This window comes from Gekko japonicus, unplaced genomic scaffold (genome assembly GCF_001447785.1).
Source record: "Gekko japonicus isolate JY-2015 unplaced genomic scaffold, Gekko_japonicus_V1.1 scaffold962, whole genome shotgun sequence".
Lineage (NCBI taxonomy): Eukaryota > Metazoa > Chordata > Lepidosauria > Squamata > Gekkonidae > Gekko > Gekko japonicus.
The window spans coordinates 122,400-148,141 of record NW_015163116.1 but is presented as its reverse complement, the minus strand read 5'-3'; the positions used below and the strand labels follow the sequence as shown (position 1 = coordinate 148,141).

The window sequence follows — 25,742 nt, the reverse complement described above, 5'->3', positions numbered from 1 at the left end:
GCATGATAATTCCAGTGGGGTAGCCATCATGGCCTCAGCAAAGATGTTTTGTGTGTTTCTGTTAAACCACATTTCACTTCTTCTGTCTCTTTTGTTCCACCTCCCCCTTATTTCTTTTTTCTTTCTCCAGAGAGTTCTAAACTGCAGAACGCGGGTCGTAAACAGTCTGTCTCAAGAAGCCTGAAGCATCTCTTTCATTCTTCAAACAAGTTTGTGAAGACTTTGAAACGGTATGTCTGATACGCTAGACCACCAATTATGCCTCTGAAATTCCCAAACGTTTCTACCTTACAAAGCCCTAGGTCTCAACCCAGAAACTGTGTGTGGCTGGTGGTTGGAGAGCATCTCCGCCCAGGATATCTGAGGTCCTTTTCCTGAATGTTCCACTTTCTTTTTAATAATCTCTAGTTTTTTTCCTTACAGTAAGAATCTGTACCGTAGGAGGCTTCCAATAAATTGCCCCCCCACACACACAATTCCCAACGTTCTGCTGAAAAAGTTTAAGGGTACAAACGTAATTGACACTTATTTTAAAATTCAGTTACATTTTATTAAAATAATTTATTAATTAAAAGGCTTTGAGGATGACTTCTTCAAAGCTTTGTACTTTGCAGTCTCATTGACTTTAAAAAAGAGAGAATGGCACATGCTTTATTAAACTCAGTCCAAAGCATAGAAGAACAAAAATGCCTTGGTCAGCCTCCTAAAATCTCACCACCACCCCCAGACTATGCTTGTTGTTTTTTTCTAGGGAGAGAGTTCTACAAGTATGGTACCACATAGGGTTGCCAGCCTGAGGCTGCAAACTGGCAGGAGACTCGCCCAGCATGAGGGGCCTTGGCAGCAATGTTGCCAGTGACAGTGACATCAGTTCCAACGCAACCTGGAAATGACATCATCACATTGCCAGTGATTCTGTAGCATTCAGACAAAACTCTATGGTTTAACCATAGAACTTTGGGTGAATGCTAGAGTGTCTCACAACACAATTATGTCACTTCTAGGTCATGCTGGAAGTGATGTTATGGCATCGGGCAAAGCCAGTTATCCCCTCCCCAATTTCTCCAGCTATTTTTGTCTGCCAGCAGGGGGTGGAAGGTCTTCTGTCAAAGAGGGAGACTGGCCTCCGAGGTATACCATAGATAGTACCCTGCTCTATGTGGCCATCAGCTTAACTCTCAATGTACTAGACAGATGGAAAAGGCTTTTCCTGATGAACTCTGGGGATAGGGAAGCTCATGGGGAAGAAGGCGTACTATCTGAAACACCCAGAGCCTCTGCTAAATTAAAAGTTTTAATAAATGCATGCAGGGGTCATTTCGTAGAAAAAGAGGTGCAGGGGCTCATTAGCATAACTTATTTGCATATGCCGCACCCTCTGACATCACCGGAAGTGTGTCAGAAGGCACCACCCACCGCTCAGGCTCCACTGGACTGTTTTGGATTGCTAGGTATTGGGGGGGGACATGAAGATCTGTCCTTGCAGAGGAGGAAGAGCTTGTACCTGAATAAAACTTGGTCTTACAGGTGCCCCTGGACTGTTTTGGACCGGTGGGGGCTGAGGGGGCTCTGCAGCTTACCTGGCTGCTTCTTGCTCTGACTGAGGGCAGCTGGGAGCAGGGGGTGAGGCTTGTTGCATGTGCCTGCCCCCTGGGCTCTTTACTGCCGGAGCTCCGCTCCTGTGCGCTTCTGCAGGAAATGACCCCTGAATGCATGTCATGGATTTGTTCATAGGTAGACAGCCAGGTAGCCAGTATTCCTTAGAAAACTCACCCTTCCAATTTCCCCTGGTGAAGACCTCACTCTTAATGAAATCTGTAAAACAGAATAGCTAGCAGCAAATGCTTTCCAAGAGCTGGTTCTTCTATTGCCCTACTATTCATAGTCACAAGTCAATTAGCTTTAAAAATAAGTATAGAACAATTTTAATGCTTGTTTACCAGCATACCCAGCTTTGAGACTCCTTAATATTTTTGGCTGTCCTCTCTGACCCAATTTAACCTCACTCCCTCTACATCATGATGCCTTGGTCTCCATGAATGAAAGTTACACAGGCTGGATTATGTCTTCTTTCATCACCGAGAGTGTTCAGTTTGTTTTCTTCTTCTTTGTGTTTTCGTAAGAGGTTGGTTCTTTCCAGAGAGCTCCCTGAGGGTTTTTCAATTCACTGAATCCACTGATTAATGTATGTAACTAATTGCAAATGTAAATATTTAAAAGGAATGAATTTTATGTAAACAGTTTTGAAGATCTGTTGGACAAAATGATGCTCTGATGCAAATCCAAAGTAACCCATTGATTCAGGTGGTCTTCATGCTGAACCATATTGCTTTAAATCACCTTCTCCCAGGGTTTATGTCAATGGTCTTCAAACTGTGTTCTGGGGAACCCTGAGAAGTTTATTAGGACTCTGCAGCAAGAAGAAAGTAGTAATATTTAGCATTGCTGCAGGAATTTCAGTGTTCAAAACACTTCTCATACATAATTGCAGTAATCCTTGTGACAGCCTGATAAGGTAGGCCAGTAGTAGTATTATTCCCATATTGCAGATTAGGCTCTTGGGTCAAGCTTTTCTGAAAAATATCCTGCCTGCCCACTCCTGGTTTTTCTCCTACAATATGTAGCTGCAGAGGGAATGTTCAGTGTCATTTAGTTTCCTTAAGATATTCATATTCTTCTGCCCTTTTAATGCTATACTGTAAACTGAAATAATTAGGTTCCCAATGGAAGTCAGTTCTAGCTTTTCCTCTCATTATGGCTGCAAGAGTATTGTTACTGAGTTAAGAAAAGAAAAGAAAAAGAAATTCCATTGACAGTGGAACAGGAGGTGAAAAGTTGGGGCTTCTTTACAAGAAAAGAAAAAGAAATTCCATTGACAGTGAAAAGGTGAAGGGGGTGAAAAGTTGGGACTTCTTTACGAATGGATTACTGAAGCCATATGAACTTTAAGGCCCAATATATCTGGCAATTCCTATGGTTGCTAACACTGGTTAGTAAATTCCTGAAGCTTTGGGGGTGGAGCTTCAGGAGGGTGGGGTTTGGGAAAGGGACAGACATTACTTCCAGGGGAACAGATCTCTGTGGCTGGAAGATCTCCAGGGTCCACCTGGAGGTTGGCAACCCAAGCAATTCTATGTCAACTGTGTTGTCCCTAGAATACATCTGGAATCCTCTGCAGTGCACAAAGGTTCCATGACAACCACTCAAAGGTTCCTCTGTTAACAAGCCTGTGAGGAAAGGTAGAAAGTTCAAAGAAACAACAGCTACTGTTTTATTGCTAACGGCATAAAGATCCAAATCATGTATTCCTACTCATCCAGTAGAATTTTTTTAAAAAAACCACCCAGTCATCTTAGGGTTTTTTATTTGAGCAGACAAAGCAGTGTCAAGCACCTATTTTTACAAAGCTATTCAGTAATAATGAAATTTCTGGAAGATTCTCCTTCTCTAGTACAACAAACTGAATTCTATTGTTTCAGTAATTTATAAAGTCAGATTAGACTGGCAATGACCCCTTTTGGCTTGGCTGTTCAAAAATCTCTGGTCTTCCCAGAACACCCCTCTAAATAACTGTTTCCTGACTCCTTTTTTGGTTCCAGAGGGCTGTACTTAGCTGTGATTTTTTACTACAAAGACAACATGTTAGTAACCAATGAAGATCAGATCCCCATTGTGGAAATTGATGACTCTCACACCAGCTCCATTATGCAAGATTTTCTCTGGTTCACGAAGGTATGGTAGCAACCTGTCATTTCCCCATGTGACTGAATCCCTCCTCTGGTGGCTGTATCAGAGCCTGCACACAAAGTTTGTTTCCTCTATACACAAGCAGCCACATTGTTGTGAATCAGGCCATATGAGAAATCCAAAGAAAAGCCTACCTGGAAAATTGTGTAACTGTTAGGGCAGAGCCAGAAGTTGGGGGTGTTGGTGGTAGTGTTACATCTCTCTATTACATTTTTATCCTGTCCCTTCTCTGAGGAGCTCAGGGCAGTGTACACAGCCCTCCTTTTTATACTTACAACAACTCTGTGAGGTTAGTTAGACTGAGAGTGGCTCAAGGTCTCCCAGCTTCCATGGCTGAATGAGGGTTTGAGCCCAGGACTTTCTGGTCCTAATCTGATCACCACAAGCACATAGTGCTTTCCTGCCGAAAGATATTGCTGGACATGTCTGTTTTGCTAGGCTGAGTACACAGCCAGGCACAGCTGCAAGAAGGAAAGAACTGAAAGACGGAAGGAGTTACAAGGGTTGTATGGTTAAGACCAAACCAGACTTAGATTTCTATGTTCAATCTGCTGTAGTTAGGATTGCTAGCTGCTGGAAGGCACAAATTTGGCAAGGGGTGTCACTGGTGAGGTCAACAGGTTGGATCCCCAAATCTGCCAGTGGAAGGCACTAATGGATCTTTCACCTTCTTCTGGAAGTCCCTTCCAACTGTAGGAAAGTCAATTCCAGGGTGGAGGCAAAATCAGCCTTCCTGTTTCTTCCGTCAGTAAAGTCTTTGACTGGGATCTAGCCCATGATCTTATAAGAGTGTGTGAAAGTGCTCTGGCCTGAGGCCCAAGCCAGTATATCAGGTTCTGATTTGGGTGAGCAAAGTCGAGACCATTTGGCTCAGATTAAACCTGTCACTTTGGCCTGGGATGAAATGATAGTGATTTTTTAATTTCTTTTTGGTAGAGATTAAAACCTGCCTAGGTCTTTTGGGGCCTGATGAAAGATACAGGAATGCAGGGACATTGAACCCATGGGGGGTTGGGACCCTCAGTTGGGTTATGTAGTCTCACTTGGTGGGTCATGAGCCCCTCTAGAGTGGCCATTGTTTCTGTTAGGTTTGCCAGCCTCCAGGTGGGGCCTGGAGATCTCCTGCTTTTACAACTGATCTCCAGCTGACAGAGATCAGCTTCCCTGGAGAAAATGGCTGCTTTGAAGGGTGGACTCTATGGCCTTGTACCGTGCTGAGGCCCCCTCCCTCCCCAAACCCCACCCTCTCCTGGATCCACCCCCAAAGTCTACAGGTACTTTCCAACCCAGACCTGGCAACCCTAGTTTCTGTACTCTTTTGAAAGGACCTGCTGCTAGCGGCCTTGCATACAGAACAAGGGCATCACCCTCCTCTGTCTTTTTGCACACCAAGAGAAGAAGCAGGATGGTAAGGTGAGGACACTCAGTGGTGAAGAAGTTTCTTCTATGGCTTTGGCCCTTGGCTTGCTCCTCACTATGGTAAACTTCCTGCTGCTTGGCTTGTGTTTCCTGTCCCTGGCAGTCTTAGTCTACTGCTCACTGTCCTAAGCTTGACACTAGTTCTACCTCTGGTTTCCCTTCTTCTTCTCACATGGCTCTGATGTCATGTGACTTCCTGACATATACTTTAGATTAGTGGGTCTGATGTTCAGAGGGTCCCTGGTCTCAAAGACTATTGCAGTAATGTACTAAAGAGAACATCCTCTTCTTCTCAAATAAATAAAAGTACTTCAGGACAAGGGCAGAGGCCAAGAAAGAGGGTTACATCATGAACAAAATTCGACTTTCCATTTAACAATTAAGCTTGCTATTATTGTAGTAATGAACAAATGTGTCCTCTGCTCGTGACAGTTATCCCTCCCCATTACTACTTCTATAAAGAAACTTTTCTCATAGCTTTTGGCGGGTACCCGTGTTCGTCCGAAGTAATAGAACAAAGTTTGAGTCCAGTGGCACATTTAAGACCAATGAAGTTTAATTCTGGATATAAGCTTTTGTGTGCATGCATGGCATTCTGGGTATAAATTTTTGTGTGCACGCACAAAGTTTTATTCTGGCATAAGCTTTCATGTGCTTATACCCAGAATTAAACTTTATACAATTTATACAAATGCTTATACCCAGAATTAAACTTTGTTGGTCTCATGGTTTTTGTAAGCCATATTTAGTTAATCCAAGGTTTATTTAAGGAAGATACCCCTTTCTTCTTCTCTGCAGGGAGGGAATTCCCCATAAGGGTACAGGCACCTTTGTTAGTCTTTTATTACCAAAGAACATTATAACTATTTCCATTTGGTATTAGGTAACAGTTCATAGTAAAAGAGGAAGAATGAATTGTGATAGTCTAGCAGATATCTGTAAGAGGTAGTGGATGCCAGATTGAAAATTATATCCTCCTACCATGTGGTGACTGCACACTTGAATAATTTTTACATGATGGTGCACAGATGGATTATGAGAAGCACATGCTGTTTATAGTTGTTGGATGCGACACCTCTCACTCACAACACCGTAACCCATATATATGTGAAAATGAACAACAGCTACTTTTGGAAGCCATATCCATTCATTCACTCTCTCATGCCCTCTATTTTGCAGCTATCTTGCATGTGGGATGACATCAGGTGGCTGAGGCAGAACATGTCTGTCTCCATGTCCTCATCCACAGCACTCCAAGCCAGGCAGAAGATGCTCGCTGCAACAGCTCAGCTACAGGTTAGTGATAACACCAAATATTTTTCAGTAGCAGGCTTTTGGCAACTTTATGGCCCCAGAGGGAAGGAGCTGCCAGCTGTCTTCCACTTCAGTGCTTCCCACTGGTTTATCTTCTGTAGAAAGGAGGGAAGGCATTATCATTCGCTACGAACTGAGCAGCACGATCCAGCACACCAGCCAGAGGTCATCAATAAACCTTGAGGCTGGAAGAAAGCAGCAGCAGAGGAGTGAAAAGTGACACAGCACATAAACAGCTGTTTCCCTAGGAGCACAGATTGAGAACTCCCATCACCCATTCGCCCATGGCTGGTGAGAGCACACACTTAACTAAAGGTCAGTGATAACCAACTGAGAGTAGTCCAGTACTCCATGCAGGGAGGAAGAGCAGGCATGAGCATGGTGGCCCTGCCCCTTGCCTCAGCATTGCCTGATCATCTGCAGAGTGCAGCTGTCCAGAGGAAGCGGTTGCATGCATACACCCTGACCCTCCCCATGATGAGCACCTTGCTTAAAGCTGTGCAGCCGTTCATGGGGAGGGGTTGTATGCATGACCACGTCCTCTCAGTTTGCAGGCATTCAGGAGATCTCTTGGAGGTAGAGTTGGGGTGGGGCCAGCATGCTCACACCTTCTTCTCTCCCTCCACTGCACAGTAAGTGAAAGCACCGGGGAGCAGGGGAGGGCCATCTGTACCAGGCTAGCCTGAATCTGATCTTTTCACTCGACAGGCCCTGCTCCAACCAAAAGGATAGCCCCAAATAGTCCAGTGACAATGCAAAGGCCTCTGGAGCATTTTCTTGTTTTGTTCAGGAGGGCCAGATGTGCTCTCAGATTGTGCAGCCTGTCCCACTTTGATGTCACAGCTGGGTGTAAGGTGCTCTCTGGCTTCCAAGACTGAAGGAGTCTGCTGCCTCTGCCTGGACTGTGATGGATTAAAAACAGCCCAAGGTCTCCAGAGGATTAGAGACCTATCCCGAGTGTTTAATCTGAGCGAGAAATGAACAGATGATAGATGTGCAGCAGACATTCCATAATCATGTGCCTTTCTTACCCTCCTTTCCTCCTCTTCTGCCCCCCATCTCTTCAGTCATGTATATTTAGTCCATATCAGGATCAAAGTTATTAGAAAGTTTGTACCACAAGGATCTTTCCTTTTATTATTGGTTATTGCTTTTTTATTCCTTCTCGTCCTATCCAAGGAGCCCAGAGCAAATTGTAACAAATCCTTACCTTTATCTTCTTTGTCCGCAGCATAGTTCTTTAAGGTGTAGAACAACTTGGGTTGGAGTCAGTGCAAAGATCATGCAAGGATTTCAAATGTTCCCTGCTCACACCTCCCCACCACCAATAACCATTTCAGATCCTAGGAGCATTTATTCCTGGGGTCATGCGACCCACATGAAGTAAGAGTAGTGCTTGTCATTGGGTTGCAGTGGAGAGTAGGAAAGGGACAAATTCACTACCTTCTTCCTCTTACGTCAGGAGAACTATGCTGATGGAAGAGGCAGGAATAGTAATTTTGTCCCCTTCCTACTCCCCACTACAACCTACTGACCCATGTAGTTATTAGTCTACATTATTCATCCACACAGGTCCCACAACCCTGGGTTACAAATTTTCCTAGGGTCAGAAATGGGTACTGAGGGATGGAGGAAAGCAGGGAAGCTATTCAACAGTCAGCACCTTTCACTGACAGATGATTGGATCCAATCCTGCAGTGAAATCCTTCTGGGCAGTGTTTTGCTGATGTGCGCACGGCATTCCCATACGTGAATAAAACACCACGTAATAAAAAAGTAATCTTCTTGATGCCATCATATGTATAATCTCATCAAGTTAGTATTTTCTAGCCATTTTTATTGTTTTATTTAATCAATAAGCACCAGCAAAGTGAAGCAGGGCTGGACAATGGACAATGTGGTGATGTCAACATATGGGACAAGGTTTTTGTTTGTTTGTTTATATAACAAAATCTCTGCCCTGCCTCTCTGCCCTTACTAGGGCCACCAAGACAGCCAACAAATTAAAACATTCATAATAAAATCACATTTTAAAACCATTATAACACAACACCCCCTAAAAACCCAACACATCATTAAAACGATAAACCCCCCATAAAAACAACAATTAAACACTGGCCAGGAAGGACAGAATGCCAAACAAAACAGAAAACTCTTCACTCACTGGTGAATGATGGCAACAAAAGGGGACAGACAAATCTCCCTGGGGAGAGAGTTCCAGGGATTTGATGTCACTCCCGGCTTGCCACCCGTCTAATCTCAGAAGGCAGGGGCACCTGAAGTAGAGTCTCTGAAGTTTACTATATTGGTAAGGCAAATTCATAAGGGAGTAGGCACAGCCCTGTAGCTAACAACTTTTTTCTCGGGGGGGGGCATGTTTTTCTCGGGGGGCCTGTCATCAGGAGAAATAAAGGCTTGGTTAATAAGATTTTTGGAAGGGAGAAAGCTTTGTGTTCCCAGGTTTGTGTTCCCGAAGTGAAAAAGCCGGCGGGGTGGGGGGGACGGGGATGGCGAGAACAGCTGAAGGTGACAGTCCATTCATTTCTTAATGGGATCCGGGTTGCATGCGTCTGCAGGCGAAAGGCTCGATGGCACCAAAGGACTGAATGGGGTGGGCGGGCAGACGGGGGATTTCAAATGTGCCCTCCCTTTCCCCCTCCTCCTCCTCCCATACTGCTTCTGGCACAATCCGCTCCTTTGCAGAAAACCAGCACTATGCCTGTGGGGTGTGTGTGTGTCAAATATCTATAACTCTCACTCTCCCCACCCACCCCCGAATTCTTGCTGATTACAAGGGGGCAGGGAGGGAAGCCTGAAGCCATGAAGGCTGGCGGGGTCAGGGAGAGAGAAGCACAGCAGAAGTCACCCGAACCTACTGGCGCCATCAGAGTGCCAAGCAGCCTGCAGGGGGGTTGTGAAGCCGACAGGGGGCTGTGCGAGAGGGGGAGGTGCCCCCAGGCAGGAGCAGAGAGACTGCGGGTGAGTGGCCGGCTACATTGGCCACCACCTACGGTACTCGGCCTGGGCTCCTGGACGCTGGTGGGGAGCAAGTCCCATGGAAGTCGGTGCGGCTGAGCTCTCGGTTAAGTAAGTATTGGGCTGTTCGGGCCAGAGGAGCTGATGCTTCGCAGCTGGCCGGGGAGGCTTGCAGGTCCCTGGAAGCTTGTTAACAACCTTCACTGGGATTCTGGGAAGTCAGTGCCCCCTCCCGCCGACTTTCTCCCTCGCCCCACACAAGTTAACCCTTTCTGTTCCAAACTGGTTTTATATATCCCAAAATCAATACCCCCTCTTGGGGGGGGGGTGCAATTCTGGCATGCCTTCTGGTCCTTCCCGCTTGCCTTGCACTTGTTCCTAGTTTGCTGTCCTCCCAGGCTGATCAGTTTGTGTGGCAATCAATTGGGGGTGAGGGGACCGGGGGAGGGGGGGAGTTGAGGATCGGGGAGGGGCCCATAAAAACCATGGGGAGTGGGCCCCATGGGCCCCACGGTAGCTACGGGTTTGAGTAGGCAGTCCTTCAGCTTTGTTGGTCCCAAACCATATAGGGGTTTAAAGATCACCACCAGAACCTTGAATTGCAGCTGGAAACAAATTGGGACCCAGTGGAGATGAACCAAGACTGGACTGATTTGGTCCCTATGACCAACTCCAGGCAACATCCTAAAATGGCAACATTCTGCGCTGAATGAAATTTTCGAACAGTTCTCTAGGGCAGCCCTCCGTAGAGTGCATTGCAGTAATATAATCTAGATGTAACTAGAGCATATACCACAGTGACCAGCTCATTACTGCTCAGGAAATATCTCAGCTGGTTAACCCGTCATAGGTAAGAGTAGGCCTAGGACCATGAGTACTCCCAGACTACCAATCTGTTCCTTCAAAGGGAGTGCAACCCCATCCAGAACAGGTGACTCCTTAAATTCTAGGTCTGACTTTCCGCTTACCAGTAGCATTTCCATCTTGTTGGAACTAAGCTTCAGTTTATTAGCCCACATCCAAAATTGACTCCAGGCTCCAATTCAGAATGTCCACAGTGTCCCTGGGATCAGCCGGAAGCACAAGATAGAGCTGAGTGCCATCCACATATTGGTGAGAACCCAGTCCAAATCTCCAGAAGACATCACCCAGCAGTTTCATGTAGATATGAAAGGACATAGGGGATTAAGAAGCAAGGGTCATACAAGCAAGTAGTAGGCCTCATACCTCCAAGGTATCTGTCTGCATCCTCAGACTTAATAAACTGAAATGTATTCTGAACAACTGGCAGGTCAGCAGCCTGGCACCATCTGATCCTGACACTGCTGCTGCAGTGTCCAAGTTGGGATGGATGTGAGAGATTTTATCTTCAAAGTGCTCAGCAAAGGCCACAGTATGCCACCAAGCAGTTCATCTCCTCCTGCAGGCCAAATCCCAACAGCTCTTACCATACCAAACCGCTCCACTGTGCAGGTGCAATGGTGATGGGAAAATGTTGTCTCTTTGCCAATATCACTACCACAGAGTATGCTTTAAAGTGAGCTTTTACCCATGTCTTATCAGAGTCATCCTGAATCTTCCTCCACATGTCGCTCTAGCCATCTCCATTGTCTTTTCATTGCCAACAGCCCATCAGTAAACCAAGGGTCTACCTGGGCTCTAACAATTGAGAGAGGGGGCCTGGGAGCACTTGTGTCAACTGCCCAGGTCATTTCCTCATTCCAGAACTCCTCATTCCAGAGATTCCTCATTCCAGAAGTTCCAGGGCATTGACAGGAACACCAACCAGATCATTTGGATCCATCTGGCTCAAGAGACAGATCATTTTAATAGCTCCTCCATGCTGCAGAGTCTTGCTATCCCTGTAGGTCTAAACCTGAGCAAATAATGATCTGTCCATTACAAAGGAGCCATAATCAATCCCTCTACCCTCAAATCACATCCCTCCCACCCAGAACAAAATACCAGCTCAAGAGCGTGACTTGTGCAATGTGGAGAACCAGTTATTACCTGAGACAGACCTATGGTTGTCATGGAGACCATGAATTCCTGTGCTGCTTCTGACAAGACAGCCTCAGCACAAATATTGAAGCCCCCCCCCCCCCCCACGACAACCAGCCGAGGGGTTCTAAAAACCACCCCAAGACTATGTCTGTCAGCTTATGCTGGGAAACTGTTTTGCAGTGTGTGGGCGGTACACCAACAGAATCCCAATCCCATCAGTCCCAGCATTAGGTACCACAGCCTCAAAACTGGTCCTTATAAACTATAGCAACACCGCCTCCCCACCCTCTAGACCTCAGTGATATATCACTGAGTACCCCAGAGGACACAGTTGAGAGAGGTTAACTGTGGCCAGAGGGGACACAGTTGGGAGAGATTAAGTCCTGGATGGCTGCTGTTTTTCCTGTGACTGACCTGGCATTTAGTAGCAGGATTTTATAGCATGGAGAGTTGTTGATATGGTTACCAAAATCTCTTCGGTTGGAAGAAGTGCAAGAAAGAGCAACAACATGCAAATGTCTGCTGTCCCTTCCCCTTCCCTGGCCTGCTCTTCTCCCACCACCTTTTCCCCTACTCCATTGACTTTTATCTTAATAGGGAAGAGAAGAAGAAGAGATTGGATTTATACCCCATCCTTCACTACCCAAAGGAGTCTCAGAGCGGCTTACAAACTCCTTTCCCTTCCCCTCCCCACAACAGACACCCTGTGAGGTAGGTGGGGCTGAGAGAGCTCTGACAGAAACTGCTCTTTTTTTCAAGAACAGCTCTTATCAGAGCTACGGCTTGCCCAAGTTCATCCAGCCAGGTGCAAGTGGAGGAGCAGGGAATCAAACCCGGTTCTCCCAGATTAGAGTCCGCACACTTAACCACTACACCACACTGGCTACACCAAACTAGCTAGGGGATAATTTTACATCAGGATTCTAGTTTTGGTAGCTATAATTCTTTCCTGATGGTGGTAGTGTGGAAGGTTCCATCAAGTCACAGCTGACTTATGGCAACCCCATAGGGTTTTCAAGGCAAGAGAGGAACACAGGTGATTTGTCATTGCCTGCCTCTGCCTAGCAACCCTGGACTTCCTTGGTAATCTCCCATCCAAGTACTAACGAGAGCCGAACCTGCTTAGCTTCAGAGATCTGATGAGATCAGGCTAACCTGGGCCATCCAGGTCAGGACATGTGCCAGTACCACACTCTAAAACAGGGGTCCCAAACCTTTTTGACCCTGTGGGCATCTTTGAAATTCTGACAAAGGATGGTGAGTGCAACCACAAAATGGCTGCTGCAGAAGACAGAGCCAACCACAATGTTTGAGTGTGAAATTACATATAACTCTAGAAGTAACTCTTCAACATTTCAGGCAGAAGCTCTGTTTAACAAGATGCCTTTTTAAATAGCTGTATTGTTTTAAAATATTTTTTGTGAATACATATAGCTTATTGTCGTCACACAGTGAAGAACCTTATATTCCTTGCTTTCCCACAAGCATAGCTCTGCTGAGGAAAGGGATCCGTTTCATCCCTTTTCCCCTCTTTATTCTCACCTACTGACCCACATAGCTGTTCCTCCACATAGATCCCAAGGCCATAACCCCAAGAATGATCTTTCCATGGGTCAGAAGTAGTGTTGTCAGGTGCCTCCTGGCAACCGGCAGAGGATGGGGGGACTTACTAGGAGAAACAGGAAGGCCCAAGCCATGTTGCTGGTTTTGCACAGGAAATAACATCATCACACTGTGTCATTTATGCAATGCTCTGGTATTTGGGCTAAATCTCTAGGGTTGAAATGGCTTCTACCATAGAGGTTTTGCCCAAATAACAGAGCGCTGCCCAGATGTCAATGGCATGAAGACATCATTTCCTGCGCAATGCCAGCTACATGGCCTGGGCCTCTTTCTTCCTTCTGGTAAATTCCCCCACCGGCCACTTGATTGGCTGCAGGGGAGTGGGGCCTGGCAGTGGGGGACCCCTGCCTCCGGGGGGGGGGGGCTGGCAACCCTTGTCAGAAGGGACTGCGGAAACAGAGACAAATGTGGGAAGACTCTGTGTACCTCCTGTGCATAAATGGATTGAACCATTCAAATAAAGCTGGTTATAAAGCTGAACATTTTCTACTAAATGTGCCATCCATAATGTTAGAAATTAATGCCTCAGTTTATCTGGACATCAGTTCCCAACAAGGCTGAATAACGAGCCAGTAGGGTTATGGGGGGGGGGCAGTTTCCTAGAGTAAAAGAAATGGATTTCTGATGGTTGTCTTACAGCCTTTTTAGGGTAAAGCGGCTGGGGGGGGTATACTGTTTGACTCTCTTAGGGAGTCTTTACAGGCAGCAAAAGAGGAGGGCCCATAAGGATACAGAACACCTACTGTGTGCATTTGTATGGGGGATGCCTCAAGTGAAAATAGCTACTTAAAGCCATTTCTAAATGGCAGTCACTGTGCTGGCAGTTCTGGAGCGCTCAGCTTATAAACAATTTTAATAATGCCGTTCTGAAGTAAATAGTGCCTGTTATGTACAGATAAAGTCTGCTCAGGGTGGCTTTATCTATCAGATGAGAATGTCACGAAGGTTAATGTATGGTCCCCTCTGCTTTCATACATACACAATGTGCCACATTGTCAATTCAGGGTTCCCCCCCCCTTTTAAACAACTCCCACCCGAACCAGCTTACTGTAGATCTTTTGAGGACGTCCAAAGTAAGGAGCATATTTAAAATGCTGGGGATTTTTCTTGGAGACATCTGGGCATCTCTTCAGGAGCTGATTGCTGGAGTCAGTATGCTGGCCCTTATAAGGAGGTGCCTTTATTAACGGAGCAGAAGAGAAATCCTGCTGGATGAGACCAAAAGCCCATCTGTCCAGTGGTGGCCAGCCTGAGGCCTCTCTGGGATAGGGACACAGCCCAGCCTGGTCTTCCTGCAGAAGTCGCATTTGAATGAACAGAAGCTGCACAAGACCAGAGGGCCGTTGTGCAACTCCCAGTTGTTTTCAGAGGTGATTGCAGAGGAGAATGGTATTTCCACTTGTATTTTGTCTCTAAACTAAGACGTCCTCAATGTGGAAGTCCCTCCCACCCCTTTAGGTTTCCAGTCATTTTTGCCAAACTGTTTTCTATGCTGGGAATGATTCTGAGACTTGTCATTTTTTGTCAAACACATGTCGGGGTTTTTGCCTCTGTTCCAAAGGCATTGGCACATTATTTTGCTTTCAAACAACTCCTCATGAAGAACATTTTTTCCATTCTCCTTGTAATTTGGATTTTCCTTTGTTTTAAAATGGCTTACATCAGAGGAGAAAGACTAGAGCTATCAAATACATTCCTGGAAGGCAGGATTAATGCATTCAGCAACCATGGTATGCCGAGTTGAAGAGACCCTATTGCATTATCAAAAATGGTAATTCAGTAATTTTAGTAATTTAAAAAAAAATTAGAGTCCCCTCATAATTCAAGGCCCTAAACTGCTGCTTATTTAGCTTGTGCATAAATCCAGCTCATGAATTACTGATACTCCAGGAATGAATTTTGGTAGTGTTTCAGTAGGCATCTGGATAGCTGCACATGTTATTGCAGTTTTGGAAGACAGCATTGACAGGGCAGAGGCTTCTGTGCATGTGGCGCTTTGTGACAAGGATAACATGTGGGCTGGCCTTGTAAACCATACCTGCACATTCTACACTGCTTTCCTAACAAAATTCCTCTCTAGAAGAACAAAGTCAGGGATACATGGGGGGCATTTCATGTAATCTCCATATTGGCTTGATTGATTCTCTTTCCTCTGAAAATTCCCCCTTACCACCGATGGGAGTTTTGCTCTCCGTTTCAGTGTGTCTTGATCTGCAGCCTGGTTTTTCTTTGCATTCTTGTTTGTCAACTGAGCATTTCCATTGCTTTCCATCTTTATGTCACAGGACCAAAAGATCAGTGGCAGAGCATATGCTCGGGACCTGGTAGAACATATTGGCTGAGGGATTAAGACGCGACCAGGGAAGCTGCTGCTTCAAATCTCACCTCTACCTAGGGTTGCCAGCTTCAGGATGGGAACTCCCCAGAGATTTGGGGGTGAAGCCTGGGAAGGGCAATGTTTGGGGAGGGGAGGGACATCAGTGGAAGAAGAAGAGAGATTGGATTTATACCCCCACCTTTCACTACCCAGAGGAGTCTCAGAGCGGCTTACAAACTCCTTTCCCTTCCCCTCCCCACAACAGACACCCTATGAGGTGGGTGGGGCTGAGAGAGCTCTTTACAGAACTGCTCATGAGAGAACAGCTCTGAAAGAACTTGTAACTGACCCAAGGTCACACCAGCAGCTGCAAGCGGAGGAGTGGGGAATCAAACCTGGTTCTCCCAGATTAGAGTCCGCATTCCTAACCGCTACACCAAACCACCTCATTATACTGGAGTATAACGTCATATAGTCCCACCCTCCAAAGCAGCCTTTTCTCTAATGTTGTCATCCCTGCCATCTAGTCTTGCCATTCTCCTGGGGGGGTGAGGGTTTGCCCACTTTAGGGGGCCCTGATCCGCCGCCCCAGATCCAGCTAGTGGGAGAAGCCCCGCCCCCAAAGTGCCAGGATCAAGCCAACATGCCTGGCACCATGACGTCACCTGGAGGTGACAGATTGTACCAGGCACATTGCCAGGGGGACGCTGTAGCACTCAGCCTAAAAACTCTATGGTACCAGAAAATCTGGGTAAGGAAGCTCCATCCCCCTGCCAGCAGCAGGTAGGGACCTGGCAACCCTACTGCCATCAGATTGCCTCCCCCCGCCTTTTTTATTTGCACAGGCGTACTAGCAATACTGTGCCCTAACCCTAAATTAAGACTGATCGTTCAACATGTCACTTGTTAAAAGAAAGACCACTACAACATGGTTACTGTTCATGTGTTATCCTGCACCATTTTGAGTAACACAGAAATGAAAGTTCATTGCAACAAACACAAATAAACATAAATAAGAGTGATATGTACACCAAGATAATGTGAGGGGAAAAATTCCCCACTGCTGGCTACTAAAAATTACATATCAGCTGGGTGAAGGGGACAAGAAAGGTAGCCCTAGGTGAATGGGATTACGAAAACCAAAGGCAGGAAAAGGCAAAGGGAGGACATGAAATTCTGTGTGCTGCTGAAGAAATTAGCAAACTGGTCATAAAGTAGAGACTTTTTGAACATATCACAGTAGGGAACATAAGCAAACATTGTTGCCATTGATACAATCCAAGCAAAGGGACAACTTGGGGGGCCGGCTTGGGGATCCTCTGCCAGCAGAAAGGAGGGAGGGAAGATCTCTTCCCCCAAACCTCACAAACCACAAACTGGTTCATTAACCAGGAATGTACATGGAAGTTCATGCGACCCCATGAACCTCAATTTTCCTGGTTTGTGCCCATCCCTAGTAGTAAATGCTCTTTTTGTTCTATAATCAGCAGCTCAAATTCAGTCGTATCTCTTAGACTTCCACCTTCAATACTCACAATCTCCTTTAGTCTTGAGAATGATAATATATCAGCCATTGAATGTTTCGTTTTGGCAGCACATTCATTTTGATTGCAGAGATTCTTCCCAGCCATGGGTTTTTTTAGTTTCGTCCATCTTAATAAATCTGCTTGTACCAAATTTTCTGGTAGTTAGTTTTTTAAAAGATTACAGTTTTGTCCAGTCACATTTATTCCCAAGTATTTAATAGGGGCATTGACTGTTGAGCACTTTGTGCTCTTTATAATCTCTTCTTCTTCTGTTAAAATTTTCATTATCATTTTTGTGTGGTATAGTGGTTAAGAGCGGTGGACTCTAATTTGGAGAACCAAGTTTGATTCCTCACTCTTCCACATGAAGCCAGCTGCATGACCTTGGGTCAGTCACAGTTCTCTCACAACTCAGCCCCACCTACCTTACAGGGTGTCTGTTGTGGGGAGAGGAAGAAAAGGCGATTGTAAGCCGCTCTGAGACTCCTTTGGTTAATGAAGTGGGGTATAAAAACTATCTCTTCTTCTTCTTCGGCACCCTCTTGTCCCCCTGCTCCTATGTTTTTATTTATTTATTTATCAAATTCATATTCCGCTCCCTCTCCCCAAATTGAGACTCAGGGAGGCTAACAGCATATAAAATAACACCAATAAAAACAATACAAAGATACAATAAATAATGTTTAAAATATAAAACAGTTAAAATCTATCCCCATTTTTTGTCCTCATCTAGTTTTCATGGGCTACTCCTTGAGCCTCCCAAATGTTTAAGGTGTCCCACCATCTGCTGACTGCTAAATCTGAACCTTTACATCTTAGGAAGTGACAGTTAGCTGTAACACTGTTGTGAGCTTGTTTGCTGATAAAATAACATAAATATGCTGGTAAAATAAGGCTGGCAAATGAAATGCCTAATACATCATCTGATCTGATTATGGACTCTTTACCTAGCTACTGTGATAGATACTGACATGATCCTGGGATCAGTGAAGGCCACCACATGTGCACTGGACTCTTGCCCATCCTGGGTGCCATTTTGCGGTCTGCACATGTTTTGGGGTAGCAGCTATTGCTCAGTGGTAGAGCATCTGGTTTGCATGCAGAAGGTCCCAGTTTCAATCAGTAAAAGGGTCAGATTGTAGGTAATATGAAAGATCTCCACTTAGTCTCTGGAGAGCTCCAACAAATCTGAGTAGATACTGATCTTGACAGGTCTGATTCAGTAGAAGGCAACTGGTCAGCTGCTATGGCAGCTAGTGGGAACTGTTCCTTTCCACCATCACCCTTAGGTCACCAGATAGGTGCAAAACGGTACATCGACTACTTGTGCAAATGAGGGAATAATGTTTTTGTTTTCCTTCGATTCCCCCTGCCCCTTCTCCCAACACAGAATCTGCTGGGTACACACAACTTGGGTCGAGTCTATTACGAACCGATTAAGGACCGGCATGGCAATATCATCATAGTTACCATAAGAGAAGTGGAGACTCTCTATTCTTTTTTCAATGGCAAATGGATGCAGATATCAAAGCTACAAAGCCAGAGAAAATCCCTTTCAACACCAGAGGAGCCGACGGCATTAGACATCTTGCTCATCACGATCCAGGTATATATTTGGTCTTTATATACCCTATAGCGAAAAATAAATAAATCAGTTGAGACCTGGAAACTTCATTATCAGCCAAGCCAAGTACAATCTACTATTGAGGCTGTAGCTAGGGAAGAAGGCACTGGTTGCTCCACACCACTGGTTTGCCCCACATTTTTCTTTAATCTGTGGCATGACAGATTTTTTTTAAAAAAATGGAAGGTTGTTTTCAGAATAAGAAATTAAGTTTGACAAACCCTGCATTAGTTGTTATTTATGACTGTGAGCATGGTAGGACTGTTTGACTTCTTCAGTCTGTGGATGGGATCCTCCCCAGTCAAATTGTTCAAGACCCAGACTACTTCAGCCATAATATCGCTCCCTCCTACAAATTGGTGTGACTCTCTATCTGGAAATGTCACCGTTTCACGTACTGAGAAAGCGTACAGAGAGAACTTTATTCTCCCTCTTCCTTAATACTAGAACTCAGGGGTACTCAATGAAGTTGTTGGGGAATTAGTTCAGGACAGGCAAAAGAAAGTCACTTTTTTTTTTTACTCAATGGGTGCTCATATCGAGGGATTCACTACCAGTAGTTGTAGTGATGCCCACAATCATATATGGCTTTTAAAGGGAATTAATTAATTTAATTGCTTAAATAGGTCCATCAGTAGCTATTAGTCATGGTCACAAAAGGGAACCTCTATATTCAGAAGCAGCAAAATTCAGAAACTCAGTATTAGGAGGCAACATCAGGGGAAGGCCTTGGCCTCTGTGCCTTGATTGCTGGCCCTCCAGAGTAACTGGTTGGTCACTGTGTGAACAAGGATGCTAGACTAGATGGTCTGATCCAGCAGGGCTGTACTTACATTCTTATGTACTGAAGAAGACTGTCCGTCTATCTTCTATGTACCATAAGGGGCTTCATAAACTTCATGAGGAATTGGATGAACATTATTCGATGAGCACATTCTCCTCTGGTATAAATTTGAATTGACCATGCTGCTTTTTTTTTTTAATGGAAAAAATCTGGGCCCAAACCTGAAATTCCAACCTTGGCATATCTGATTTAGTAGGAAGTACCCAACTAGGAGCACAGGGTGTCCACTAGGACACAAGCCATGGTACCAGGCTTAAACTAAGGGTTACTTATGTTCCCTCCATCCCAGTGATATTAACTATTATAAATCCAACACTAACCCAGCATAACTAATCAGAAGCAGGAGATGGAAACCATTTCGTTAAATTTTGCACCCTTTTTGTTAGGTGTTACTTCACTGAAAATATGTGTAAATGGGAATATTGCAGCTGGCTCTGTGCTACACTTGCTGCATTTAAAAAAAAGACCTACAGGTACAAAATAGAGAGATTGGGGAGGGAGAGTTGAACAATAGATTTATATCAGAAAGCCCCCAAATACAAGTCTGATCGGGTTTCTGCCAAGTCCCTTGTGGAGGGAAAAAAGGTCCCCTTAATGGTTTGTGAATTCCTATCAAATGTCCAGCTTTTCTTGGATTAGTAGTAGAATGATCAAATGGCTATTTTGTGACTACCAAGATCTAATTGCACTGCTTGGAGCCAAGCACAGCAATGGCAGATAATTTGATGGTTCCAGTGGCAAAGGCACAGGGCCAGGTGAGTTAATCCTCACCCTCTCCTGTGGCATGCATACCTCAGGATGGCAGTTGGTTTCATTTATTAGGGTAATCTTTGAGGAATGCTAAATATATATATGAGGGTTAATGCTTTCTTTATTTCGCTTTATGGATGTTAGTTAAGTACATGCCGATGGACAGAGCAAGTCCTTTTGGAGAGCTCTTTCTGATAATAGAGGTCCTTTTGTTAGAAGGTGGCTCACATTAGATTGCTAATAAAAAAAATAGTTTTATTCTAATGTTGCAGCCAGTGGGGCTGGTATGCCCGGGACTTTCTCTGACATCACTACATAAGGACCAATTACATTAAGGTGCATTCTTTGTTGTGAGCCTGCCTTGTAGAATGGCCTGCCTGCAGAAATCCGGAAGGCACCTGTACACCTTCTTCAGGAGGGTATTTTCACAAAGGGAATAGGACTATAGTATAATGGATTGGCTCAGGAAGGTGCCGTCATAAAGGGAAAATGACTGTCATCTATGCCCTTTTTATGGTGTGCATTATCTGTTTATTGTATGTATTATGCTGCTTTTACTGCATTATGTTCTAATTCTGTCATTCCATCCTCTGCATTGTTTGACACATCATGTCTGATACTGTTTTGCACTTTTTCTGATTTGTATAATCCTAGTCCTGTTGCAGCGTTTATTCAATATTTCATGCCATCATGCTGTTTGATTGCATAGTTTTATACCGTGTAAGCTGCCTTCAGTCTCAGTGAGAAATGAGGGCTATAAATAAATAACATTTAGATCCCCGAAGCACAGAATAGAGCAGTACTCAGTGCTCTTCTCTTTAGATAGTTTTTGTAAAGGTTTTATAACATTCCAGCCTTAGCTCCTTCAGGACTACTGGCACACTATATATCAGCAGCAGGGAGATGGCAGATTCTGGTTGGCTATAATGTTGGGTTCTTTTTTCCACCTTCTCAGATAGCCTGACCATATTTTCATTATTAAACCTAAGTAATAATAGACACACACCTTATTCTGGGGCATTTTAATTACAGGATGCAGGAATTAAAGTACGCTGCAGCAGGATGCTTTGATACTTCCGGACTACCACTTAAATACTTCTGGACTGCCACTGAGTGGCATCAGAGGAAAGCTCATGTACTAACTGACCACCCTCCCACCCCATTTTTTAGCCAAGCCCAGGAGAAGAGCCCATCTCACATGCTGTAGGAATTCCAGAGTTCTACCAGCACAGAGGGCTCACTCTAGCAGGCCAGTTTTCTACTGAGAACTGATATACACAAACTGCATGTTTGTTCCTTGCCAGTGAACTCATCTGTTCCCATCTCAATGAATTTGTGCACTAGCCAATCTAGTTTATGCTTGATTTCAGCTTATTTGGATGGAGATGGGGGCACAAATGTTAAAAGTCATAAACAGGAAAAAAAAAAACACCTAATTCTCTAACTGGAAAAGTATGAAACTGAGGCAAAAACATTAGAGGTAAAATGGCAGGGGCACTGCCAAGAAACATCTAAGATAACCCATGGGAAGCCAAAGGTGCTTTAATGAGATGGTCTCAATGGGAAAGGCAGACAATAAATGAAGTATAAATAATGAAATCTCCTTCAGAAGCTGTGCTAATTTATCAAAACTCTATTGACTTTCCTCAATTACCATAGACACGTCACCTCAGCGGGGCCTTCCAAATTCAGAACTTGCCCTAGGCATACTTTGGTGGTAAGTCTGTTCCCCCCCTCTGTCCTCAGTAGATGAGAAATATAAGCAATAAAGGGACAGTGTAGCCATAAACGTCTCACCCTGGCAACTGAGCTAATTGGACTCTCCTGTGGGATTCTCTGTGCTGCCTTCCATCCTAATGGTGAACCAGACCGGGCGGGAGACTAATCCCTGTTGTATCTGCCAAGTACGAATTAGAATGCTTTCATCACTCGTTTAGAGAGGGACACTTCACGCTCCAGGACAAAGAGCATTTCCAGTTCTAAATGCATTGCTAAAAGCCATCCTCTCCCCCCCCCCTCAAAAAAGCTTGCTCCTTGAATGCACTGGTAAACAGCTTCTGCCTCTGCAGCTCGGCCTCCTCTCAAGTCAAGGCCAGATAAAAGCCATCAGCAGTCATTCATATCTATGTACATATGGATACATCTGGAGAGACTGGGGGGCACTCACTGGCCCACCCCCACCTCCATCTCCCCACTTGAAGCGAGAACAAATTTCAAAAGCCGTCTGGTTCCATCTGAATATTCCCCTTTGAAAGTGTGTTTCTCACTTGTGAAAAATTGACTCATGAGCCTATTTTTTTCCCCTTGTTGCACAGATTTCCCCCCCCTTTCTTCACACCAGTTTCCCCCATTCAGTGTTGTGTTTTCAATGCTAGTTTTGCATCAGTTGCATATACTTGGCATATAGATGATTTATAACAGTATTGGTGGTGGAAAGTGCCATCGAGTCACAGCTGAACTATGGCGACCCCATGGGGTTTTCAAGGCAAGAGATGTTCAGAGGTGGTTTGCCCTTGCCTGCCTCCCTGGCATTTTTTGGCGGTCTCCCACCCAAATACTCAGCCAGGGCTGACCCTGCTCAGCTTCTGAGAGCTGACGAGATAGGGCTAGCCTGGGCTATCCAGGTCAGGGTAAAGATTGCATTAAAATTGCATAAAAGAAACAAAATGAATCCTCATAAACGGCAATGAAAACCAGAGAAACTAAAACCAGCTACAAAAGGACAACACTGAAAACAAAGCCAAAATGGCCATATCAGCTAAACTCCTATTCCTCACACCCAAGGTACTATTTACCCCAAAATAGTTGCAATCACTACTGTCAGTTTTTACCAGATACAGACTGTTTAAAGCGAGCCTGTTGGGTAGACATGCGTAGAGTTCTGAGCAAATGAGGGACAGGGGAACAATGTCTGTGTCTACACCACTGTGATCATCTGCACACTGCTTCTGTATCAGTTTCATCAAAGCCTTACCATAGATATGTATGATCATTCCCTACTGTCTGACTGCAAGATAACTTACTACGATGGAGATGCTTAGTCCTACATATTGAAACTCTACACAGGATTGTACTTTAAAAGATTTGAAAAGTGCACATCCCTTCTTATTGCTTTGTTATCAAACCCGGGGATGTCTATATTGTAACAACAGAACTCAGCAATCATAAAATAAAATAAACACCTCCTGTAATGTTACCCATTGCTTTCTAATCCTCGACTTTCCACTTGTAAGAAGGCTTTCCAGATAGTCTTTTGGTGTTTTCTCTTTTCCAATAGGATACACTCTCCTATCACAGAAGGAGTCAACAGCGCCTGGCTCCTGGCCTGTATTTGGGCTTCCTGAAACTCTGTAGCTCGGTGGATCAGATAAAAGTACTTGTACTGCAAAAGCTGCCTAACATTCTGTGTCATGTTAAAATCCGAGACAACAGCAATGTGTCCAAGTAAGTGGCGGAGGGGGGGGGCTCCTACTTCAAGGTTTTAATTTTGCAAATTGCTTTACAAACTATATATTCTGTTTGTTTTCCCTCCCTACAATGAGGTTGATTGCTGTTATTCCCATGGGGAACAAAACCTCAGAGAAACAGAGAGTAGTAATAGTGCCAAAGAAAGAATCCACCCCAGAAGCAATCTTGAAGCCATGCCTTGCAGTCCTAGCTTTCTACCTTCAGGACCTCACTGGCTCATTGTGCTTCGTTGTGAATGTTCATGAGCCTGCAACAGTTACTTAGGTCAGAGATCTATTTTTTTAAAAAAAATCATTAATATTTTTCCCTCCTGTGAGGGCCCCTAGAGGGAGTAGAACACTGAAGTTGCATTGATCCATGTGGATACACTGCACAGGGTCCAACTACATGATATATGTTATATATATATATATATTAACAAAGTGAATCTGGGTTCTTCAGACCCCACCTGCTTTCACATCAGTCACACAGCAGCTACAAGGAAGGTTGCTTTTAAAGCCTGCAGGAGCTCATTTTGCTCAAGACGGGAGGGGTGGAGCAAGGGGGCTCTTGCTTTCCCCTTTTTTCCTGAGCTGAAACAGCGTAACTTTGGAGCTGCATGTGGAGTATTCTGAGTAGATGCTGCTTTTAAGTTATTCAAATAATGCTTCATTGAGGCCCTTTTGCACGAGGATAAGGGTGTGGGGGAGAAGGCAGGAGTTCCCTCCTCCTCCCCCACCTGTGTTGTAAGCAGAATCATCACAAACATCAAAAGAAACAAAAAAAAAACCTTAAGAAAAAGTAAAATGTATCATCTGATAAACCCCCTCCCCCAAACAATCTATTTAACAATTTATCATGATTAGGAATAAAATGGCAAATCCTGATTGCCAGTTCAGACTTTCCCCTATGGGCAAGAAGCTCAGTGGTGTGAAAGTAGTTCTCAGAGGAGAACCCCTACTACATATAGCAGTAAATGTCATAGATGGATTTGGGGAGCTTGCAGCAAGGCAGATTATCTCCCCCCACACACATACACTATGAACCCTTACAAAGCAAATACATTAGCATGTATCCAGTTGTGCAGTTCCAAATATTCTAGAGCACTTTAGAGCCTTGCTGTGCCTAACTAACTCCTTGTGTTTGGCAGTGGACAACACAAGGACCTTGTACTGACATGTGATGAAAGTTTAGTGCCTCCCAGAGGCATGTTGGCCCTTTTACTGCTCATGAGTGGGGTGCTTGGGAAAAAGCAGCTTCAACCTTCTCCCCTGCCCCATGTCTCAAACTGCCTCGTGGAGCCACTACTGGCTGTGTTGCAAATATCATGTTATTTATATGGCTACACATAATTTTCACAATGGAGCCTATAGCAGCTCCCTCCACGGGGCCATTTTTGGAGGTCTTCAAAAGATGGGGGAGTAACTTCTACTAATGTCTCCCTCCCAGTAGAGACACCAGCTTTGCCCTTGATGCTGTTTCTGAGGGTCCACTGACCCCTAAAAATAAAATGTCAAGCTGTTCATTGGGCTGCAGTGAGAGGGGGTGGCAAGAACGTCCAAGGTCTGCAGATCATTGCATATACATTGTTATTTCAAAATTATATCCTTATTATTAACATATACAGTTGCCAGCTCCTGCCAGTGGGGCTTGTCTCCCTGATCAGCAAAGCATTCTTCCCAGGCCTAGTGCAAGCCTTAAGCCCCAACAGGAAAAAAGACAGGTTTATGCATGACATTTGCTTTCCTGGGGCTTCAATCAACCTGGGAAGGAGGTTATTTTTAACTGGAGAAATAATACAGAGAAAGAGTTCACCCCTGCCCAGCACCATAGCACCAGACGTATTCACTCCCCACCATATTAGTGCCAAATTACACATCTGGCGTTCCAATCACTGAACTCCAGTGTCCTATGAAGTTTGGTCCCCAGACTCCCCAGGCAGTGAGGCAAGGACATACAGCACCCCCAGTGGTGGAGACAGGACACTGCAGAGAAGGAACACAAATACCAGGCGGCTACTGTTCCATTCAGGGAAGGGCCTGCACTTATAAGCCCAGTATAACATCAACAGGCAGCAAAAGTCTGGAATAGCTGCCCTTCTGTTCTGGTGTAGTCACCCCCAACTAGGGTTGCCAGGTCCTTACCTTCTGC

General features: G+C 44.8%; 1 protein-coding gene across 1 annotated transcript in view; it reads left to right on the top strand.

Moving 5' to 3' along the window:
- The window catches only part of ANKFN1 (ankyrin repeat and fibronectin type III domain containing 1), a 168,621-nt gene that overhangs the window by 112,944 nt on the left and 29,935 nt on the right, over positions 1-25,742 (top strand). Inside the window, exons 8-12 of the mRNA XM_015406849.1 lie at positions 131-230; positions 3,600-3,732; positions 6,346-6,462; positions 18,317-18,532; positions 23,422-23,588. Of these exons, the coding sequence (XP_015262335.1) occupies positions 131-230; positions 3,600-3,732; positions 6,346-6,462; positions 18,317-18,532; positions 23,422-23,588 (733 nt within the window). The remainder of the gene's footprint in view (positions 1-130; positions 231-3,599; positions 3,733-6,345; positions 6,463-18,316; positions 18,533-23,421; positions 23,589-25,742) is intronic.